Source organism: Anabas testudineus, chromosome 6 (genome assembly GCF_900324465.2).
Source record: "Anabas testudineus chromosome 6, fAnaTes1.2, whole genome shotgun sequence".
Lineage (NCBI taxonomy): Eukaryota > Metazoa > Chordata > Actinopteri > Anabantiformes > Anabantidae > Anabas > Anabas testudineus.
In genome coordinates, this window is record NC_046615.1 from 14,235,750 (window position 1) to 14,255,126 (window position 19,377).

The 19,377-nt window shown below is 38.3% G+C and overlaps 2 protein-coding genes across 2 annotated transcripts; both read right to left on the bottom strand.

Moving 5' to 3' along the window:
* Window positions 1–1,453: 1,453 nt before the first annotated feature.
* On the bottom strand, window positions 1,454–6,298 carry fbxl22 (F-box and leucine-rich repeat protein 22). The gene is given in 3 exon segments (XM_026365973.1): window positions 1,454–1,998; window positions 5,726–6,249; window positions 6,251–6,298. Coding segments are annotated over 3 exon segments (921 nt in total). The 3' UTR covers window positions 1,454–1,649.
* A 1,568-nt stretch (window positions 6,299–7,866) lies between these two features.
* Window positions 7,867–17,341, bottom strand: usp3 (ubiquitin specific peptidase 3). The gene is made up of 15 exons (XM_026366531.1): window positions 16,874–17,341; window positions 16,499–16,559; window positions 16,158–16,286; window positions 15,671–15,754; window positions 15,413–15,494; window positions 13,902–13,981; window positions 12,932–13,045; window positions 12,451–12,564; window positions 12,114–12,263; window positions 11,705–11,811; window positions 11,303–11,383; window positions 11,072–11,190; window positions 10,835–10,948; window positions 9,593–9,660; window positions 7,867–9,034 (listed from the first exon to the last, which is right to left on the bottom strand). Exons 1-15 carry the CDS (start codon window positions 16,962–16,964, stop codon window positions 8,566–8,568), a joined length of 1,863 nt encoding a protein of 620 aa, XP_026222316.1. The 5' UTR covers window positions 16,965–17,341; the 3' UTR covers window positions 7,867–8,565.
* Window positions 17,342–19,377: the final 2,036 nt, after the last annotated feature.

Consider the following 19,377-nt stretch of genomic DNA (forward strand, 5'->3'; position numbering starts at 1 on the left):
TAGAACCATAAAAAGAAAATCCTGCCACAACCGCTACTGGAAACAAGCAGATCAGTGACTCTGATACAGCCATGTTGTTACATGTCTCTTTCCTGTTGCTGTACCGGTGTGCCTCAGGGGGTTTCCCACCTGGAAGGCATAACTTTTAATGGTCAGTTCTAGCAACCATGTAATTAAGACATGTATCTTCATAGTAAATAATATAGCATGACAAAGTCTGGCCTTTATAAAATGTTGTACTCGTCTATTTAATTTAATATAAATTTTTAGACTTCCCCATTAAAGAAATAGTATTAATGCTTTTCCAAGGGTCTAAAAAACATCTTTTTTTTTCTTTTTAGCACCATAACAGAAAGATGTTCTAATAAATTGATGTCTGATTTCTGTGTCTTTGCCATTATGAATATTCAGATTTATATACAGAACATTATGATACATGGTATAAAGGATACAGTTCATAAATAAGTAAAAAAAAAAAAAAAAACATTGTAATAAACAAATAGGTACAAAACACAGAGTATTTGCAAAACCACATGTTCTCGTTGGAGAGAGGGTGGTGACGGAGGTGGAGCCCCATCCTGTATTAAGTTGACCTTTGTTATGAATATATGCTCATTTTTTTTAGAGAGGCAATCACAAGATGGTGTGCCCTACAGTAGCAGCCTGCAATAAATTTGTCACATGGCATTTACAGACTCAGACACCCTCCCCTAATCAACCTACTTTCAGATGTTTCACAATTTAATTTTGGTGACTCCATTCGCAGCACCAGCACAAGGCCACCTTTAGAGAGCCCTTCCTCCTAACGCTGACATCTCTTACACTAGTCAACACTCACACAGTTCAACTATGCACCTTTTGATATTTTACGCTGTGCAGTTCTGCGTTCGCTCATTTGGGGAATGTGTCTTTGATCTTTAATTAAATTATTCCTTTTCTACGGAATTAACTGTTGAACATTTCAGGAAATATCCTCATTGACTTTCTTGCTGTGTGTTACATAAGCAGCTGGAGAAAGCAGCCAGGTCAAACAGCTCAGCGTGAAGACGGGAAAAAGGGAGAAACTACTAGTTTGGCTGTGCACATCTAGTAACTGCTCCTGGCCAAGAAATAAAGAGCCCAGCACATAACCCCTCATAAAATGACAGATTCTTATTTTTTAATCCAGGTTCTAATACAAAGAAAGATTAAATATTGGTAAATTAATCACACTGCAGGTAGATTTTTTTTTTAATTTTCACTGATAGATAGAGCCACATAACACATTTCTCTCGGTTTCCTGACTTCATATTATACTAAGGTAACTGGATGCTGCCTTTAGCTTCATATTTACTGAATGACACCAGTGTTGCTCTTCTCGTCCAACTCTCTGTAAGAAAGTAGCATGAATGTATTTCATACAATGACAGATTACATACTTCAGATGAATGTGAGTTGATTTTTGCCTGTTGAGGATAACGTGGAATGAAGACAATATAACAAGAGCGTTTTTAAAGACTCGTATTAAAGATATCAAAAGTGTATAAAAACATGTCTATTAAATATAAATCACAACAAACACTGTCATCAATAAGTCCATAAATAATGTCCAAATGACACCACTATATGTTTTCTTGTGCTCCGTATGAAGGGTTGTGGAAGCACTTCCATCAGGAGAACTGCAGAACTTTCTGCAGTGTCCTCCTGAGCATCACCCTCTCATCAGGCTTGCTGTCAGGGATCATATCAGCGCTCCTTTCTGCACTCAGGCGAATGTCCGGCCTCTTGCTTCTGACAGCCTGCAGACCTGCTTGAGTGATGTTCCTGCAAAAGTCCACCTTCACCTCCTCTAGACTGTCTCCATGAGCCACCACGCCTTCCAGGCTGCAGTCAGTGATGCGGACACAGTTCTCCAGATGAAGGCAGCACAGCTTTCTACAGCTCCGCAGCGTCGAGGTCACATCTTGGTCAGTGATGTGTCCACAGCCAGACAGGGTTAAAGAGAGCAGGTTGGGACACCTGTGGCACAGATATCAGTCAGTGATATCATTTACAACGAGAGCTCTCTGAACACGTGACAATGAGACAATGAGACCTGTTGTGTCAGCTTTACTCATCACACCAGGACACAATGTACATCAGGAGACATCAGTTTGTTTGGATAAGGACTAGTACGCAATGCTGTTGAAGTGTGTGCTTACTTCCAGATGAACACTACCCTGGTCTCTCAAACAGAATCAAATAACATAGTAGGGCATATAGATCAGGGGGCCCGATCCAAGCCATATGTGAATGAGAGGAAAGCAACACCACTGGGAGGCAGAAACACGATCCATTTAACGACAGAGCACTTTTATACCTACGCCAACTCTCTTTTCTTTACACACTGCCCCACTGGGCTCATATGTTTCCATCCTTTGACAAGCTTTTGTGAATAAATGGAGTATAAGGCCATTGCAGAGAACAATACCAGAACGTTTGATGAATAGCATGGTAAAATGACATTTGCTCGTGCTTACGTTTGCAGGAATTACCTATTAAGATGAAAGTGGATTGTCGCAGTAAATCTACATGTGTTTAGTGCATGTTTCCACCCAATATTAGGAGGGCACTGCAACCTACTGGCAGACCAGCAGTAGGCTACAGAGCTGGCAGACAGACACACTGATGGCAACAGATCAGGGATGTCATTCACATTCACTGATGCACATTACATAAAGCTTATATAATCTTACCACTTTACGGCATGTGAGCCAAACATATTCCAGTTGCCTGCAAGTGTTGAGGGTGCTGCCCCAGTAACCTCTGAACATGGGATAGCAAAGTCAGTCCACGTGTCCTGTTTCATTGTAGCATGCGGCCAGCGTGTGGCTTTATCAGCTGTGATGTGATTGCACATTATTGACATTAGCCAGATAAAAATAAAGAGCTGGAACAGGGGAATGACAAGAGCACAAAGCGAGTGGTTAAGGGATTTAGTTGCTCTCTATTTACCACAGTTTCAGGAGGGATGGTACAGTGCACGAGGGAAGTAAACAGAAGTAAACATGACAAAAATAAAACTTCATCAACCTTTGTTACATAATCTACCCTCACGGCCCCTCCTCTCACACAGTGCAGATTTGTGTATGTGGTGTTCTACTCAAGTATGCAACTATCTGCACAAAACAATGCCTTAATCTGTCCCATCAAATTCCCCTCTTACATTTTCACACAAACGCATATTTGCACACACACACATACATTCAGAAATGTACAGTAAGTGCGTAAAGCACCTGACTTACAGCTGGTGTGGTGGTAGATTTGTATTGGCTGAAGTCTGTGTGTCAGTCTATGTGTCTGTCTATATGATAACACATAAAATGTCTGCAGAGTTTCCTCCTTTCCACTGAGAGACATGATGTAGTTCGCATTAAAGCAAACGGCATGCACGACTATCCGGTCTGAGCAAAAGCAGAATGCTGCACCACCAACCTGTAATCATGTCTCTAATGACCTGTTTGGTTTCCTAACGGTTATTTTGACTGGTCAAATTATCCAGTGAACTGTAAAAAGAACTAAGACATACATTTAACATTCTGCTGCTTTGGTTTGTAAAGCTGCAGGGATTTGGGGAATCTTTCACAATCTAAAGCAGCTGTTCGTTAAAACTGCATGCACGCTGCAAGCAGAAAGTCACAACTTATAACTTAAATAGTAGCCTAAGACATGCCTGAGCCTGTTTTATAAGGGGGGCATCCATTTATTGAAATGGTGCATACAAATTATATATTATATTGTAAACTATAAAAGCCACTGTGTCGTCCACACTACAAGGCATGTTTGACATGTTTATTTATGTTGCATAATTCTAATACCGTGACCTCAAGATAATCAGAATCAAATAATTGAGTTCTTGATAAGTGATTAACTGTAGCCGTTTGGCATCCCAGGATATGGCCCTGGAAACCATGCTATGAAGTGGCCTAAAGATATGCTACGTTTTATAGTTTTTTCCATGAGGATAAAAAAAGACAGACGTGAGCTTGGCGTCAGAGTCTTATTCAGGAAGAGGCAGGCAGAGACAGACGCACATGTTCATTCCTCTGACAGCAACAAAGAGCCAATTGTAGGCTCCACCTGCCTGCGTAAATCTCCAGTCTGCAGCTGACTGGGAGGGTCTGTGGCCAAATCACTCTTTATCACCCCCACAGCTTCTCTGTGTCCCCTCCCACTTTGTCACGTGCACTTGCTTTCTTCTCTCTCAGACTTTCAGGGAGGGTTTATCAGTATGCAATGAGTCTGTATTAAGGGTGAGAGAGACAGGACCCAGACAAAGTAGGAGTTTCGTGTTTTTACCGGCCTTAACACTCTCTCGTGTCTTTCGTCTCAAATTTCACAATACAGGAAACCTTCACAGGGTCGTACACTGAGCCAGCGAGACAGCCCCTCTTCCCTCCTCTTGTCCCGGCCAGCTGCAGTGGCCAGGCTCCCTCACATCAGTGGTTATTACTGGCTGCCTTGAAGAAATTATCCAGAGACCTCATTACGCCTCTCCAGGCTGTATCCTGCGTGCAGCCAGCCACGCACACACACGACCCAAACAGAGCTTCGTTTCAGTGGCCCATCAAATCCAACTGTCATATCATTCAATTTGACATCTGACCACAGTTATGTTAGTTAATAGAATCAGTCTCATGTCCCACAGATGTGACATTTTTTCTGTCTTTATAGCCAACTCCAAATGCACCATCTGTTTCTAATGATTTTATTCATCGCTGCCTACAGCTAAACATGGCGGTTTCAGTCAGCCATGTGCCTCTAAATGAAAACAGTTTTGTTCCCTGTGGTGGGTGTGAATGACCCTGAAAAGGCATAAATTGTGTGATTACGCTAAGGACACGTGTGACCAAAAGTAAATAAATAAATAAAATAAAATTAAGTTTAATGTTAATGGGTAACAAAAAACAGAGACGCTTATGCTGCTGTAAAGTTTTCTGATATATTCTGGAAAGTTGTGGGACCCTGAAGCATAGAGGAAAGATTATGGCTGACTGCTCCCACCCCAGAGAGAAACGTTTTTAAAAACTCCTCTTCATTAACAGGCTGTGCTCCATCAGTTTAATCCTTCTGCTGTTGACCTCAGCGCAGGTCACTCCAGACTCTTGTCCCACCTCATGGACAACGCACCATGTCAGTGCAACTTTTGTATTGCTGCATATGGCCCATTGCACAGTTATGCTTTTAATGTTTTACTATGTAAAAACATCACAATCTACTACTCTTAATGTTCTTTACTCAGTTAGGTGCAATTCTATGCACACGTGGATCAGGGTGCACATCATTTATAGTTCATGTAGGACTCCTTTTATGTACTTTTATATTTCTTAAAGTTACACCATATCACCTAGACACATTTTTCATATGTGAAATCCTAAATAAATAATAAACCTATTTCTATTTTTGTTTGTTTCAAAGTGTTTTGTTTTTTCCTTTGAATTGTTGGATAATGTAACATTTAAAATATATTTAAATATAGCACGGAGGGTCAGACTTTAGTTGATGTAGCAGTAATCCATCAATGCCTGTTAAACATGGGACATTTGTTTAAGTAGTCATAAGCTACAAGGACACTAATAGGCTATTTTGTCCAACTTCTTTGGGTGTATTTCATCACTAGAAATCAGTAAAAAAAAAAAAAAAACATTTTAAAGCCATCATTCCAAAATACACAGCAAACAGAGGGCAACCACACACACACACTTACATTTGGCAGACCTGAGCCAGGAAACTGCTGACCAGGCTCTCGTGTTTACTGCATATGTCCTTCTGAAATGGGCTCTTCAGCCAGTCTTCAATGTTGCACACTTGCAGGACCCTGCTGGAATACCAGCAAATAGTCAAGTAACGCAATGAGGGTCCCAGGACAAAGTTGTCCCTCCTCAGCTGACAAGGGGAGCTGAAGTGAAGTAGATTCCAGAGGCAAGGATCCAGGAAGACTGCACGGAGCTGGTGACAGGTAAGGGACAAACTCCTCCGGCTGTCCTTGTCCAGGAAGGAGAAAAGGTGGAGGAGACACTCACGGTTGAGCTGGGTAAGATGCATGTTAAACCGTTCCAAGACAGAAAGAAAGGCCTTGTCCCTGGGGCAGTGTTGGGCCTGCTGGTAGGCAGCAACAATGAGCCCACAGCCTGCATTGTGTGACCTAGATACATGATGCCTCCTCAGGCACACGCTGGAGGCCTCTACATATAAGGCCGTGGAGTGCAGGTTATTTTGGGAAGACAACTGCAGGCACGGTCAAAGATGGAAGTGTTTGAGCCATACGCTCCCTTTCCATCTGTCACGGCTCTCAACAGGCAACGAGCTCTCGACTGAGCCAGATGTTTACACTGTCCTGGCCTAGTTATCAGATACAGATAGACACTGAGAAACACCTCCCCAATGTACTGCAATACAATACAATACTCTTCCACTAGCATTATTCAAGTAGATTGTTTGTAAATGTCTTAAAATGTGTCCAGAGAGGATCTTTAAGTTTCATTGGGCCATTAGAAATCCATGAGGAATTTTTAAGGAGATTGCACAACAAAGGTGAATAATTTAATATTAGCAATGTTAAAGTGTAGTGTTTACAGTAGTAGACACCTAATAGAGAGGATAAAATAAAAGCAGGCACAATACATATTTATAGAAGTTTTCTGTAACATGTCTAATATACTATAATTATGGAGCCTAATAATTTCCTAACTTCAACCTGGCAAGGCTACGTGAAAGTCACAAGCATACTGCCATGTAAGAATTTGCCTGAAGGAACACTGAAGTATGAGTCAGTGTGTGGTTTTGAAATTGCTCAGCTGGAACGCAGAGTTGGTGACACGGCAAAAGGAAAAATACCATTATACCTGCGTCTTCTCTCCATGCTACATTACCTGTTGTGTTCTGTTCCACTTGTTATCACCACTCCCAAAATAATGCAGGACATTGGGAAATGCCACTCCTGGGAGGCTGATTACAGTCTGTACCATGACTCACTGTGTCATGACGTCCTTAACTGGACCTCTGCTCCAACAAACACAATGCAATGTGAGCTTATTATTAGCAGCTGTGATCTAGCCTCCAAGAGATATAAAGCAGGGAAAAAAGGCCACTTGTATTAGCAATGGGGACAGAGTAGTGAGCCCACAGCCACCTGTGAGCAGACGAAGAAGAGCAGCTGTTCCTCAACATACAGGAGTGCTTGTTCCTGCCTGAGCAAGGAGGCTGACTGGCTGGCACGTGTCCCAAGGGGAGCTTTTAAATTGTGTGTGTGTGTGTGTCTCTCTGTGTGGGTGGGTGCAGATGTTCACTATAGAGGAAGGAGAAAAACAACCAAATGGCTTGCTAAAAAAGGTTTGCCAAGGTAGTGAGATATATCAAAGACTGTTTTCCATTAACCGCCATAATAAGGGGGTTGAGACAATAATTCTGGCCACACAAACACAATGTACCTTCCTGTGTGCACGTGCCCAACTTAGAAAATAAAACCACATATATAGGTTAAAACATGAAAACTAAATGTATATACATGTTTGAAAACCTAATGTCTATATTTACTTTAAGTTTTTGCTACTGAAATCTCTTTAAAAACATAATCAAGAGGACAAAATCTATCAACTGTATGTACTATATTTAAGTTATGTGTAGACATTAAGCATTTTTTGATCCGACTTTGTTGGTGTTTAAGGCTGTAACTAGTGATTATTATCATTAGTGATTAATCGTTTGGTCTGCAAATTTAGGTCTTGAAATGTTAATTAATTTAATACATTAAATAATATTAACTGACTAATGTAATTCATGTATTCCTACAATTGGTAAAGTTTGTAGACAAAAAACATGCAACTTTTGAAAAAGGATTCTCTGGTGTATTTTGTCATACTCACTTTTCATTGGGGCCCAATATCTAAGCCCATTTAAAATCAACAAAACATGTTGCACAAATACAGACAAAACAATTTCAGAATGATCAATTCTTTCACGTTGGCTCCGGCCATGAAGTTAAAACAAGTTGCTATAGCCCTAATAAGCACTTGTCAGTCGATAAATGCATTGCATCTAAATCCTAAAATCTTCTCTAATAATTTGAAAACATAACTAAGGCTTTAAAGGGGTGGAAAATATAAAATTAGAAACTTAAAACAACAGAATATTCAAATATAGAAATATAGTTACGACACAGTGTGTTGACATAATGAATCTCATCAGTCTAGGCTAAACATTGGACCAACTGAGGTTTTCCAAGGCTAAAGCTTTACTTCATTACATTAAACGATCACCTTTGGAATCTATTACACATAGTGAGGTCTACCTCCACTGAGGAATACAATATCAAGGAAATAAATGCGCAAAAAAAAAAAAAAAAAAAAAAAAAAAAAAAATCATACTAAACAAAAGTCAAGCAGCAAATTAGACATGATGCTATCATGTAGATCATAAAAAAACAAAATAGTTGCACATACATTTAAAGTGAAAATTATCTATTATAATCAAGCACGGTGAGAATGTGATTGAGGTGAAGCCAAAATGGAGTGAGGAGCTGGTCTGAGGCAGAAAAGTCCGACAGAATCACTGTCCAACAGTTTGTAGAGCTTGGCTAGCTTCCTCTGTTGCAGCCTTTTCTGAGGTATCCATATCTGTTGCAGCCTCCACTGAAGTGATGTCAGCCTCATCCAGTGCAGCCATGTTGTTGCCCACAATTTTCAGGGTGGCATTATCTGGGGCTTCCTCATCCAAGGTCACCATGTGTGAAGTTGCCGCATCCATCAAAACGCCGTCGGCGGCAACCTTGTCCTGAGAAACTGCTTTTGATGAAACACCATCCGTGGTTGCAGAGTCCACAGCAGGTTTGTTTGTGGATGAGCTGTTTGTGGCAGTCTGGTCTGCAGCAACCTCGCCAGTGCTCTCCACATAGAAGAGGATGTAGGCCTTGGCCTTCCTCACTGTGTCCTCATTGGTCAGAGTCACTGTGCTGTCGTTGAAGTGGTACCAGCGGCCCTCATGGCTGCCATATGCTGTATAATGCCCTGATCCAACCCTGTGAAGACAGACACATATATCACGTTCTGCAGTCTGGCTTATTAAAGACTTCATTTTCTTCTGCTAATGTGGAAGGGGTATGTTTAGCTTCACTTCACAGCAGCTGTGAAACATCGCCACCTAGAGGTCAAAGGTAGAACAGTAGCACTTTGATCAACAGCTCCTCTTAACATATCTAAATGCATTTTCAAGGACTCTCAGCCTAAAGCCTTTCAGCATTTAGTGGCTACATGAATTTTTAAACTGCAGCTGTTTACAAAGCTTTTCAGCAAATTGGATCTGAATTGTTTTTACAGTTACTGGGTGACTCACAGTCAATGCTGACAGAAGAGCTGATTGACACCTAAGAATGTATGGATTAATGATTAAAGTGTTTTAAAAAATATATATATATGGGTGCAAATGTTAATTTTGCTACTATGGTGACAAAAGTCCCTGGGATTCTCTGTCAGCTGGAGAATGGCATGTTCTTGTCACTTGACATTGTAAAAATAGAATAAGGAAATAATATCAAGAAGCCATAAACATGCTAAACATTAAACATTAAACTACTCACCCAGATCCATGATGTACTACTACAGCAACAAGGTCATACAGGCAACTTCCTGGTAATGAATTCTCTGGCTGCAAACATAAAAGAGTGAGATGAGAACTTCCTCATCACTCTTAGTCGTACCCACAGAAACCACAGTAACTCAAAAATGACAATTTAAAAGAAGGATTTGAAGGAAATTCCAGTTTCCCCCCTTGTACCCACTGCCAGAGTTGTTGGACAATATAATTGCTGTAGAACAGTGCCCCCTAGAGCTACCTAGATGAATTCTCAGTTGACCTTTGACACAGAAGTGCATTGCATTTCATGCATTTATAAATGCAATTAACATTGCATACAACTCTACTGCTTTCCTGAGCACTGAACAGATGCTCTATGAACACCAATCTAGATCCACTGTGAGCATCCTGCACCAAACCTCCAACATGGTTGACTGGACACAATAATGCAGGTGCCACCAAGTGATCCAAGTAATAAATAATAAATGCACTAACGTTGGTGCTGCAACACAAACCTGCCGAATACTGTAAATAATTAATTTTACAGTTATATTTCTTTAATAATTTGTAATAATCAAATCTACTAACATGTGCAAAATGTTCATTTAATATAATGCCCATTATTTTTCAGGTGTGCTGTTATCTCTCGTAATGCTAAGGCCAACAGAGATCTCTAAAAATCTCCAAGGGTCTCCAAAAATGTTTTATTTTTTGGAGCTTTGTAATTTAATAATTTGTGTATATAAACAAAACTTCAATAATATCTTATATTATATCTTCCCGCTGTCTGCGGCTGCTCTGTTTTTGCTGAGGTCAGAATGCAGTTATCACAGCTCACTATCGTGTGTCACATGCTTTACCGAGTTAGATGTCTAGCATTTATCCAAAGTGTGACTGCTGTCTCTTTTTTTAAGTTGACAAACCATACAGTCATCATAAAGGCAGTCTCCTGTGCTATTGTGATAATTATAATTGAGCTAATATCAGAAAAGCAGTTGATAATACAAATTTATTTAAAAGGACATGTCAGTGTTTTTGTCAGTGACTCCTGCAAACTGCAGCTAACATTTTGTGCTTCACTGTGTCGTTAGGCATTAATGAGGTCTTTGTTGTTGACTTTGCCCAACTAAGCTGCAGCACTTGTGTTTTTTCTACAGTATGTACCTGAGGTGATCCTTGTCTAAGAACAGCTTAAAAACTACATTATGAAATTTCATAGTGAGCATTTTTCCTGTTTTGAGCTCACCTCAAGTAAGAAGCCCCTCATGTCCAGACCTTTCAGAGGAAATTCCACATAGGTATCCACCTTGTTTCTCAAAAAAGCTGTCCAGTGGAACCTTTTCAGGTGCAGGCACAAAACCTACAGTTGTAAATGAAACCTCCAGTTATACCAAAACACACTGCATTAACTGTCCTTTACTTGGATATTATACGATGAACAGTCAGGCTAGTAAATTGTGATGAAATAATTTCTGTCTTCTACCTTTGGCAGCTTCTGGATCCAAAACTTCTTGGTGGATTTCTGTCGCTTTTTACACTTATGGCAATAATACAACTCTGTTTCATCAAGTTCTTCCAGGTCGGTAAAGCTATGTAAGCAGTCTAGCACAAAAAAAAAAAATTTAAAGTTTGTCAGTAATATCACTAGTTTACAATCAGAACATAATACCACAAAAAAGTCACAGGTCGTCACCTCTGACACTGGGAAACGTACCACGTAAGGTGCATGTTGGGCCTGGTTCCTGGTCCTTACTTCTCTTTTGTCTGAACTGGCTGGGAATGTCCAAAGACAGATCTGAAAAAAAGAAATTGAATTATGTTATGCCATGCTTTACTTTAGCTGTTCTTTAATTATATACACCTTTGATTAATTTCTGATACTAAGAAACTATCTGGGTATTTTTTGTCCTCATTCATCTGGACACAAAGTAATGAAAATCAACATTTCCACTGACAATATTTCATTTACCATTCTGACAAGGAGAGACACTAATAGCAAGAAAAACAGTGACAGTATAAATTGCCATGCTAGAGCACAAATAAGGGAAAAGAGAGAAACTGAGCCTTGCCTTGCTGTGGGTGGTTATTCACTGAATAACTTATCTAGTTGTCTTACCAAGAAATGGATCAAACTTGCGAGATTCGGTCCCACATATCAGGCAGTTGACTTCATTCTGAAGTATACCACCAAAAATAGATGTGACAACGCTAGAAGTTCCATTTCTGTGGGGAAACAAAAGACAAACGTGAAGCGCTTTTAATTAGTTGCTGGATGTAATCATTACAACTTCTAAAAGCTAAGAGTAAAATGCTAAAACTAGGAATGATTTCAATCAAAAATATATTTATGTATATTATATATTATATTATATATTATATGAGAAAAAAAAAAAGACAATTTCATAACCCATGTCATGACAGTAACGCCTCATGTCTACTATGTCAGCATAAAATAACTGGAAACACAGGACACATACAAACATACACCAAGTGGCAAAAAAAACTCTAAGGTCAGATGAACATACATGCAGCATTTGCCCTCAGTGGTGGAGAGTTTGACCCCATCCTGAGGTGAGACTGGGAGAGACGCCCCATTGCGGCTGTACTGCAGCTCCCTGTGGAGGTGGTCCAGCAAGTAACGCATGAACTCATGGGCGTCTTGCTGTTGATATCCCCTGGACACATAAACATGGCATGCCAAATGACATTACAGTTTGTTTAATCAATACTGCATCTTTGACTTTTTTAAACAATATGCTACATTTAAGCACATAAACTGAAACATTTTCTGAAAAAGATGCTGTTAACTGATCAGTACAAGGAGCTTAGTTCTGGAAACATCTCTGTACAGTGTTATTATACCTGAAACTTGGCATGATCTTCCATATGGCGTAAAATAAGGAGTCTGGACTGAAGGCGGTCTGATTCCCTTGCCACAGGGAACAAAGGGTTTTCCTGAACTCTTCCACCAAAGACCTGTTTGACATATAGTACCTTGTTACCACACCATTTACACAGTAAAAAATGCACCTCAAGCCTGTGCGATACCCTACAATTTAGATAAGAAACTAACACACAAACGCTCACCATAATCTCATGTCAGACTGCAGACAGTTTAAACGTTTCTTGTCACTCACTTTGACAGTTTCTGTAATATTTAGCATGTACCCTGGGTTTTGCACTGCAGTGGAATTAACATCATTATGGCCCTAGGAAGTCTAATAGGAAGGTACTGCTGAGAAGGTTTTTTTTCCATGACAATTAACAATTCTATTTTTGTTAATATTCATTTGAAATTCCCTAAGAGCCCATAAATTCTCCCTCCTCCAGAAGAGGACCTTACACACTGTTGTCCCCTTGGCTGCGGGTGTGGTACATCCTTCTTCCTGCCGTCTTACCACTGCGTAGAGCCACTGCAGGCAACTCCTTGAAATAACAGCTGAACTGTTCGATGTTGCTGTCAAAGAAACACACATTTAATAATGACATATTGATGAGATAAGCCAGAAATATAACCGATAGTAACAACATACCTACTAAGCAAATAGCTAGCTACACGTGCGTGTCTCAATTCTGATGAATGAGCAAAAGGATAATTTTATTTTTCTCCAATTTAACATTGTTATTTTATTGTTGTGCCTCTCTACTCCCTCTCGCCTATGCAGTTAAACTTGCATATTAGTATGACAAATACCTTTCTTAGTTTGAATAGGCTATGATTTTATGTTTTATTTGTATGCTGCTTGCAAAATTAAGAAATACTATATTATTAATGGCCAATATTTTACTATTAGTGATGATTAAATTATATGATTAAAATGTTCTGTTAAATTTTAGTGGCTATTTAGTCTTGTGACCACACATAACACCACAACATAGATACACCTGTATTCACCATTATTAATTATTTATGAAGCACATAGCAAATTTTAGCAAATTGATTTTAACACCATGCTGAAATGAATAGACACTACTGTGCCAGAAAAGTACATTAAAAAAAAGATTTTTCTTAACCTGTATTATTATCTGTAAATTAAATTATCTGTAGTAATGTGAAATGTACTTGATACAAATGTTATTACCCACACTACAGTATTATAATCCTTTAGCAACCAAGAAAACATGTGTTAGGAAATTCAGATCTTTGACTGTGTCTTGTTTCCGAGCAGCTCATGTAATCCCCCTGACTGTGCCCCAGACTGTATTAATAAAGGATGACTGGTTGTGGGGCCCTGGGTCTATAGGGGCAGAGTTACCAAACCATGTTGCAAACCCAGTTTACCACCCACTTCCTTGTCAGTGCAGAGCCTTACCTGAGGGACTGCAGAATGGCATTCATAAAGCATGTGTTGCCTAAGTTCCTCAGGCCTGTAGCACCTAAAGCTGCTCCATCCTAACAGAGACAAGTGTATATTTTACATATAGAAAAAGTATGGCAAGAAAAAGTATATGAACCTTTTGGAAATTCATGGTTTTCTGCAATAATTTGTGATAAATTCTGATCTGATCTTCATCTAAATCAAGAGTATTAAATATAATGTGCCTAAAATAACACAAAGAAATCTGATCTTTCATGTCTTTATTGAGAACAACCTTAAATAAATAAAATAAACCATAAACTTCAACCACACACTTCCTGTAGCTGTGAATCAGACCTGCACATCATTCAGAAAAAATTTCTGCCCATTCTTCCAGGCAGAACTGCTTTAGCTCTGTCATATTCAATGGACGTCTCATGTGTGGCTCTCTTCAAGTTGTTCCATAGCTTCTCTATTGGTTTGAGGTCTGGGCTCTGACTTGGCCACTCAAAAAGGATTTTGTTTTTCTAAAAGCCATTCTGTTGTGTGTTTTGGGCAATTGCCCTGTTTCTTCTACAGAGTTTAAGCTGGCGTACAGACATTCTCACATTATTCTGAAGCATTTTTGATACACTTTAGAATTCATCTTCCCTTCAATCACTGCAAGCTGACAAGGCCCTGATGCAACAAAGCAGGACCAAATCATGATGTTTCCTCCACCATACTTTATGATTGGGATGTTTTCATGATAATATGCAGTGCCCCTTTTATGCCAGATGTAGTGTTCTGTGTTCTTTCCAAATAATTTAATATAATTTCATCAGTCTACAAAACCTTTTGCCGATACAGCTGTGGAGTGTCTGTGTGCTCTTTGGCAAATTTCAGGCGTTCAACAATGTTCTTTTTATTAAGCAGCAGCTTCATTTGTGGTGTCCTGCCATAGACACCCTGCTTGTTCAATGTTTTACATACTGTAGACCCATGAACACATATGTTAGCCAGTTCCAATGACACCTTAAAATCTTTGGCTGTCTCTCTGAGTTTTTTCTCTTCCTCATTGATCAGTGTTCGTTGGTCTCTTAGGCTCGTTTTGACTGGCCACCCACTTCTTGATAAAGTAGCCACAGTCCCAAAGTGTCTCCAGTTGTAAATTGTCTAACTGTAGAACTGGTGAATTTCTAAAGTCTTTGACATCACTTTGTAACCCTTTCCTTTTTGAAAATCAGCAATTCTTGATTGTAGATCTTCTGAAAGCTAATTTTCTTAACCTATGCTAACACCTGACTCCAATTAGCTTTTTTGAGGTCATTATTCAAATGTTTCACATACCTTTTTCCTACTCACACATTAAAAAAACTCCCTGGTTATTCTCAATAACGACACTATTGACTTGGATAAAGATCACATTTTATGAGAAATGTTTAAGGTTTATACTGACTTATACTGTAAAAAAAACGTAAAAGGAGAGACTGCAGTGTTTCTTCTTGTTACAAAATAAAACAATCTGAATATTTCCAGGCACTTACATTGTCTTTTAACACCTTGCTGTCTGGAGCCAAGCTATCCTGAAGTTTTCGTTTCCTCTGTCTGTCGCCCATCATTGCTGAGCTGTAAGATGGAAAAACTTTTCACACACCAATCTTATAGCAGATACATCTTAAATTGCCTTTTACTGGCCTAACACAACGTACACTTTCTATCATAATAATACTCAATTTTAATTAGATAGTTTGATAAGTGTGGTGATGATCGTCTAAAAGACTTAAGACTAAGAATGTACTTACTTTTCTAGACTCTGAAGTTGTTCCCTCACCTTTTGCACCTGCCCAAGTTTTGTGTCATTGACAACAAATTCATCACATCTGTAACTATAAAATCCACATTAATCAAAACACACACCTATTTGAAACACTACACATTTATTAAGATTTGGGCCTATCAAAACCTTGAATAACAATGAGAAACACAATATTGATAAATATATGTATGTTACATCTGTGAGAGCATGTAGCATTAAGAACATGTGTATATACAGATATAAGTTAGAAATGACTTTCATCCAACATTTGTAAAATAATATATATAACAGTTATGTTGGGTCACTTTTATAGTTAGACAAATGTTGAATTACAAAGTAGATAGATATAACAAAGTTAAAAAATGCTAGTTGTTAATAAGCAGCATTTTGTTTTTTACAACTGTACTTTTGCAGAGCCCAACATTGAGTCACACACTATAGACACAGATAGACTGGCCATACAGGACACTTACCAAAATACACTGTAGTTACTGCAGTCCATGCACACGGAGTGATGGGATTTCTCTTTCTCACTTTTCTTTTGGCTGATGCCAAGGACTTGGTTCTCTTCAAAGTGTTTTTTTGCATGTCCATTGACATACCTAAATAATCCAAATTTATTTTAGAACAACATCTGGAATTTGCTAAAGATAAACATACCAAGGAACATAAATACACATGTACATGTAAATACATGTAATATATGTAAATGAATACTGGACTACTTGTGTTAGGCTACTTAAGTTACAAATATGTTATGGTTGCTACTGTGAGTTCAGCTTTAGCTGCCAAAAATATAAAGAAACCAAGTTACCTTCCACAATGGACCATGAAACAGGTGAGGCAAATCCACGGGCTTTTGTTAGACCTGCACACTGGAGACAGAAGATGAAGCGGCGTTGAGAGTTCACAGTTTACTGAGACAATGCGTTGCAGTGATTTGCTTTTGAGTCATTCAATGTGCCACTGGGATGTATACCAGTGATGCTGTGAATTGAGGTTCGCCCTTGTGATTGCTGTTGTGCTGACTTCCAGCTACAATGTTAATCAAGCTGGCACAATTGTGGCAGCGTCAGTTGCCTGCCCAGAGGCTGGGACTCAAAGTGTTGCACAGACACCTATGTTGTGTTTACACTAAAGTTCATTTTCATACCGTTTAATGGAAAAAAAAGACGAATGCCTGTCTTACCATTACAACACCAGGAGGACGGAGTACCGTTGGGGAATCTGGAAGAATCGATAGCGCAGCTCAGGTTTGAGTTCAGATGAGTGCACTCCATCAGTTAACTATAGTGAGTAAGTAGTAATAACCAACACTGCAACACCAGCGGTATCAAGAACAAAGCAGCTAACAATAGTTAGCCAATTAACCTAAACTAGCTAGCTAACCTTAGCTGATCAACTACTTCTGTTAGCGAACGCACGTTTTCCTGTCTTTGCTAATGCTAAGTCGTTTTGAAGCTACTAGCTAGCTATATTGTATACATAATTTGCCTACACTACTTCATAGAAAATAAAGGTAGTGCTGCTTCCACCCTGACATATTGTAAGATTACAACAGTAACGTTATCTTTGCTGTATAAGGTACTAGATAACTACCAGCGTTTGTCACAAACAAATGGAAATAACTCGAGGAAGTGACGTCACGTCTGCCGGCTCGCCCGTCTGCCAACTACTAACCAAAGATGAAACGACTCCGAGAGCGATGTTGAACTACTTCCTTCTTCGCTTACACTCTTGAGTCATATTTGATAACTACCGAACGATTTGTTATTTTTTTTATACTGTATTTATACGTAAAGTCATTTGAAAAATCTGGTATTTAAATGATAAATATGAATATATATTAAATATTAAACTATTATGTTAAACTTACCATGTTTGGAAGTCGCGCCATGTCACGCATGCGTAGTGTTGCCGTTTCCTCACACAAAGGCGATAAGCCTCTTAAACAAAGATATGTTAACACTATTTGAAATTACCATTATAATACTTTGTTATAATATATAATATATATACATATAAAACACGCTTTACCACCATTACGTCTATTATATTTAAAAGGAAAATTGATAACTTTTTAAATAATAATAAATTATGACACCATATTTATTTATTTAGACATATGGATTGAGCTTACAAGTGTCAAAAAAAACCCTAACCCTAACCCTAGTAGAATGGACTGGGAAGATTTTTACTGTCTGTAATCATCGATCTATCTTCTCATAATATATGTGGGAATAGACTGGGTAAAACAAGGCAACATTGCAATATATGAAAAAAAACTATATTCATGACAATAAACATCAGTTTTATGTTTAACATATTATTAGTAATAAAATTTGCATTCTTGAACAAACGCCACATTAAAATGTTGATTGTATATGTATATATCAAATATTTATATATTCAATCCCATAGGTTAACAGTGAAAATGAACCTTTTACATACCAGAAAAAAAACATTTTAATCTTCAAATTAATTCTCTGTTACATAATCCATATACCTCATTGTTATCCAAAACTTTTTTAGATTCATATTTTTTGCTTTCCAGGTTTGCATTAAAAGATTAAAAACAAATTTCTATTAATTCCATTAACAGTCTTGGCACATAACTTAATAACAGCAATTTAGGACATTTAATTACAGTCAAATCACCGAACCTTACATGAACCCGCTCTCAGTTGTTGGACAATACATTTTTGCATTTTATCAATGGGGGGGGGGGCTGTCACAACCTTGATACAACCCATACAGAACAAAAGCACCTTGTAGGAAGGAAGTTTGACAATGTATTTTGTTAAACAACACTGTTTAAAAATAATGAGAGATGAATAATTTCACAACATTTTGCGAATATTTACACCACTGGCAATGAATAATAAAAACATAATAAATTACAGAAAAGTGATTATTTTGTATATAATGTATACAATGTCTGACACTTTAAGATACATGTGAGAACATGTGACAGATTGTTTATGAAACTACTATGCTCACAGCCTAAAACCACAGATTTACAAATGCTGAGCAGGAAAACATAATGATGGAGGGTGACAAAAACAACTCTAAATATATGTTTTTTTTAACTGGCACATAAATTAAGAGAACGTCTGACAGTTTTCAGCAACTTCTTGAGCCAGATAATGATGCAGCTATATTTAGGAAACATGTAAATAATCATGAGATCACATACTGTAGTTAAAAACATATCAGGTAACTGTGCTCAAGAGGATGAGCATCTGAACTTAGAAATATGTGGCTCTGCACCTGTTTGAGCTACAACACTGTCTTCCTTATTTTCCAGACAGACGTCTCAATGATGTGTTTCTTTCAGTGGTGAAATTTGCACGTAATTTAATTGAATTAATCATTTGGTTTAAAAATGTCAAAACATCAGGAGGAATCACAATTTTCCAAATGCTATGATTTGTCAGACCAAAAGTATAAAACCCAAATATATGCAGTTTGTTAAAAACATAAGAGAAAGAAAAGCAGGAAACCTTAACAACTGAAAAGCTGAAACAAAGGCAATGTCTTATATCAGAATGTGTTAGATTAACTAATTGATTACCATTTTTCCAGCTCTATGGTGTAATAGTCTGATTAATTTCAGATTATATAAGGAAAGCACAGGATAAAAATACAACTAAAGAAACATCACTTTGCACTGATGGTGAAACAAAATACAAA

What these genes read in the sequence shown, in the direction of transcription:
- usp3 (XM_026366531.1), bottom strand. Translation starts at nt 16,964, where the DNA reads ATGGAGTGCACTCATCTGAACTCAAACCTGAGCTGCGCTATCGATTCT. An exon ending in AGTAACTACAGTGTATTTTG is followed by an intron (nt 15,755 to 16,157) that starts GTAAGTGTCCTG and finishes TGGATTTTATAG; the next exon opens with TTACAGATGTGATGAATTTG. An exon ending in CAAGTTTGATCCATTTCTTG is followed by an intron (nt 11,384 to 11,704) that starts GTAAGACAACTA and finishes TCTTTTTTTCAG; the next exon opens with ATCTGTCTTTGGACATTCCC.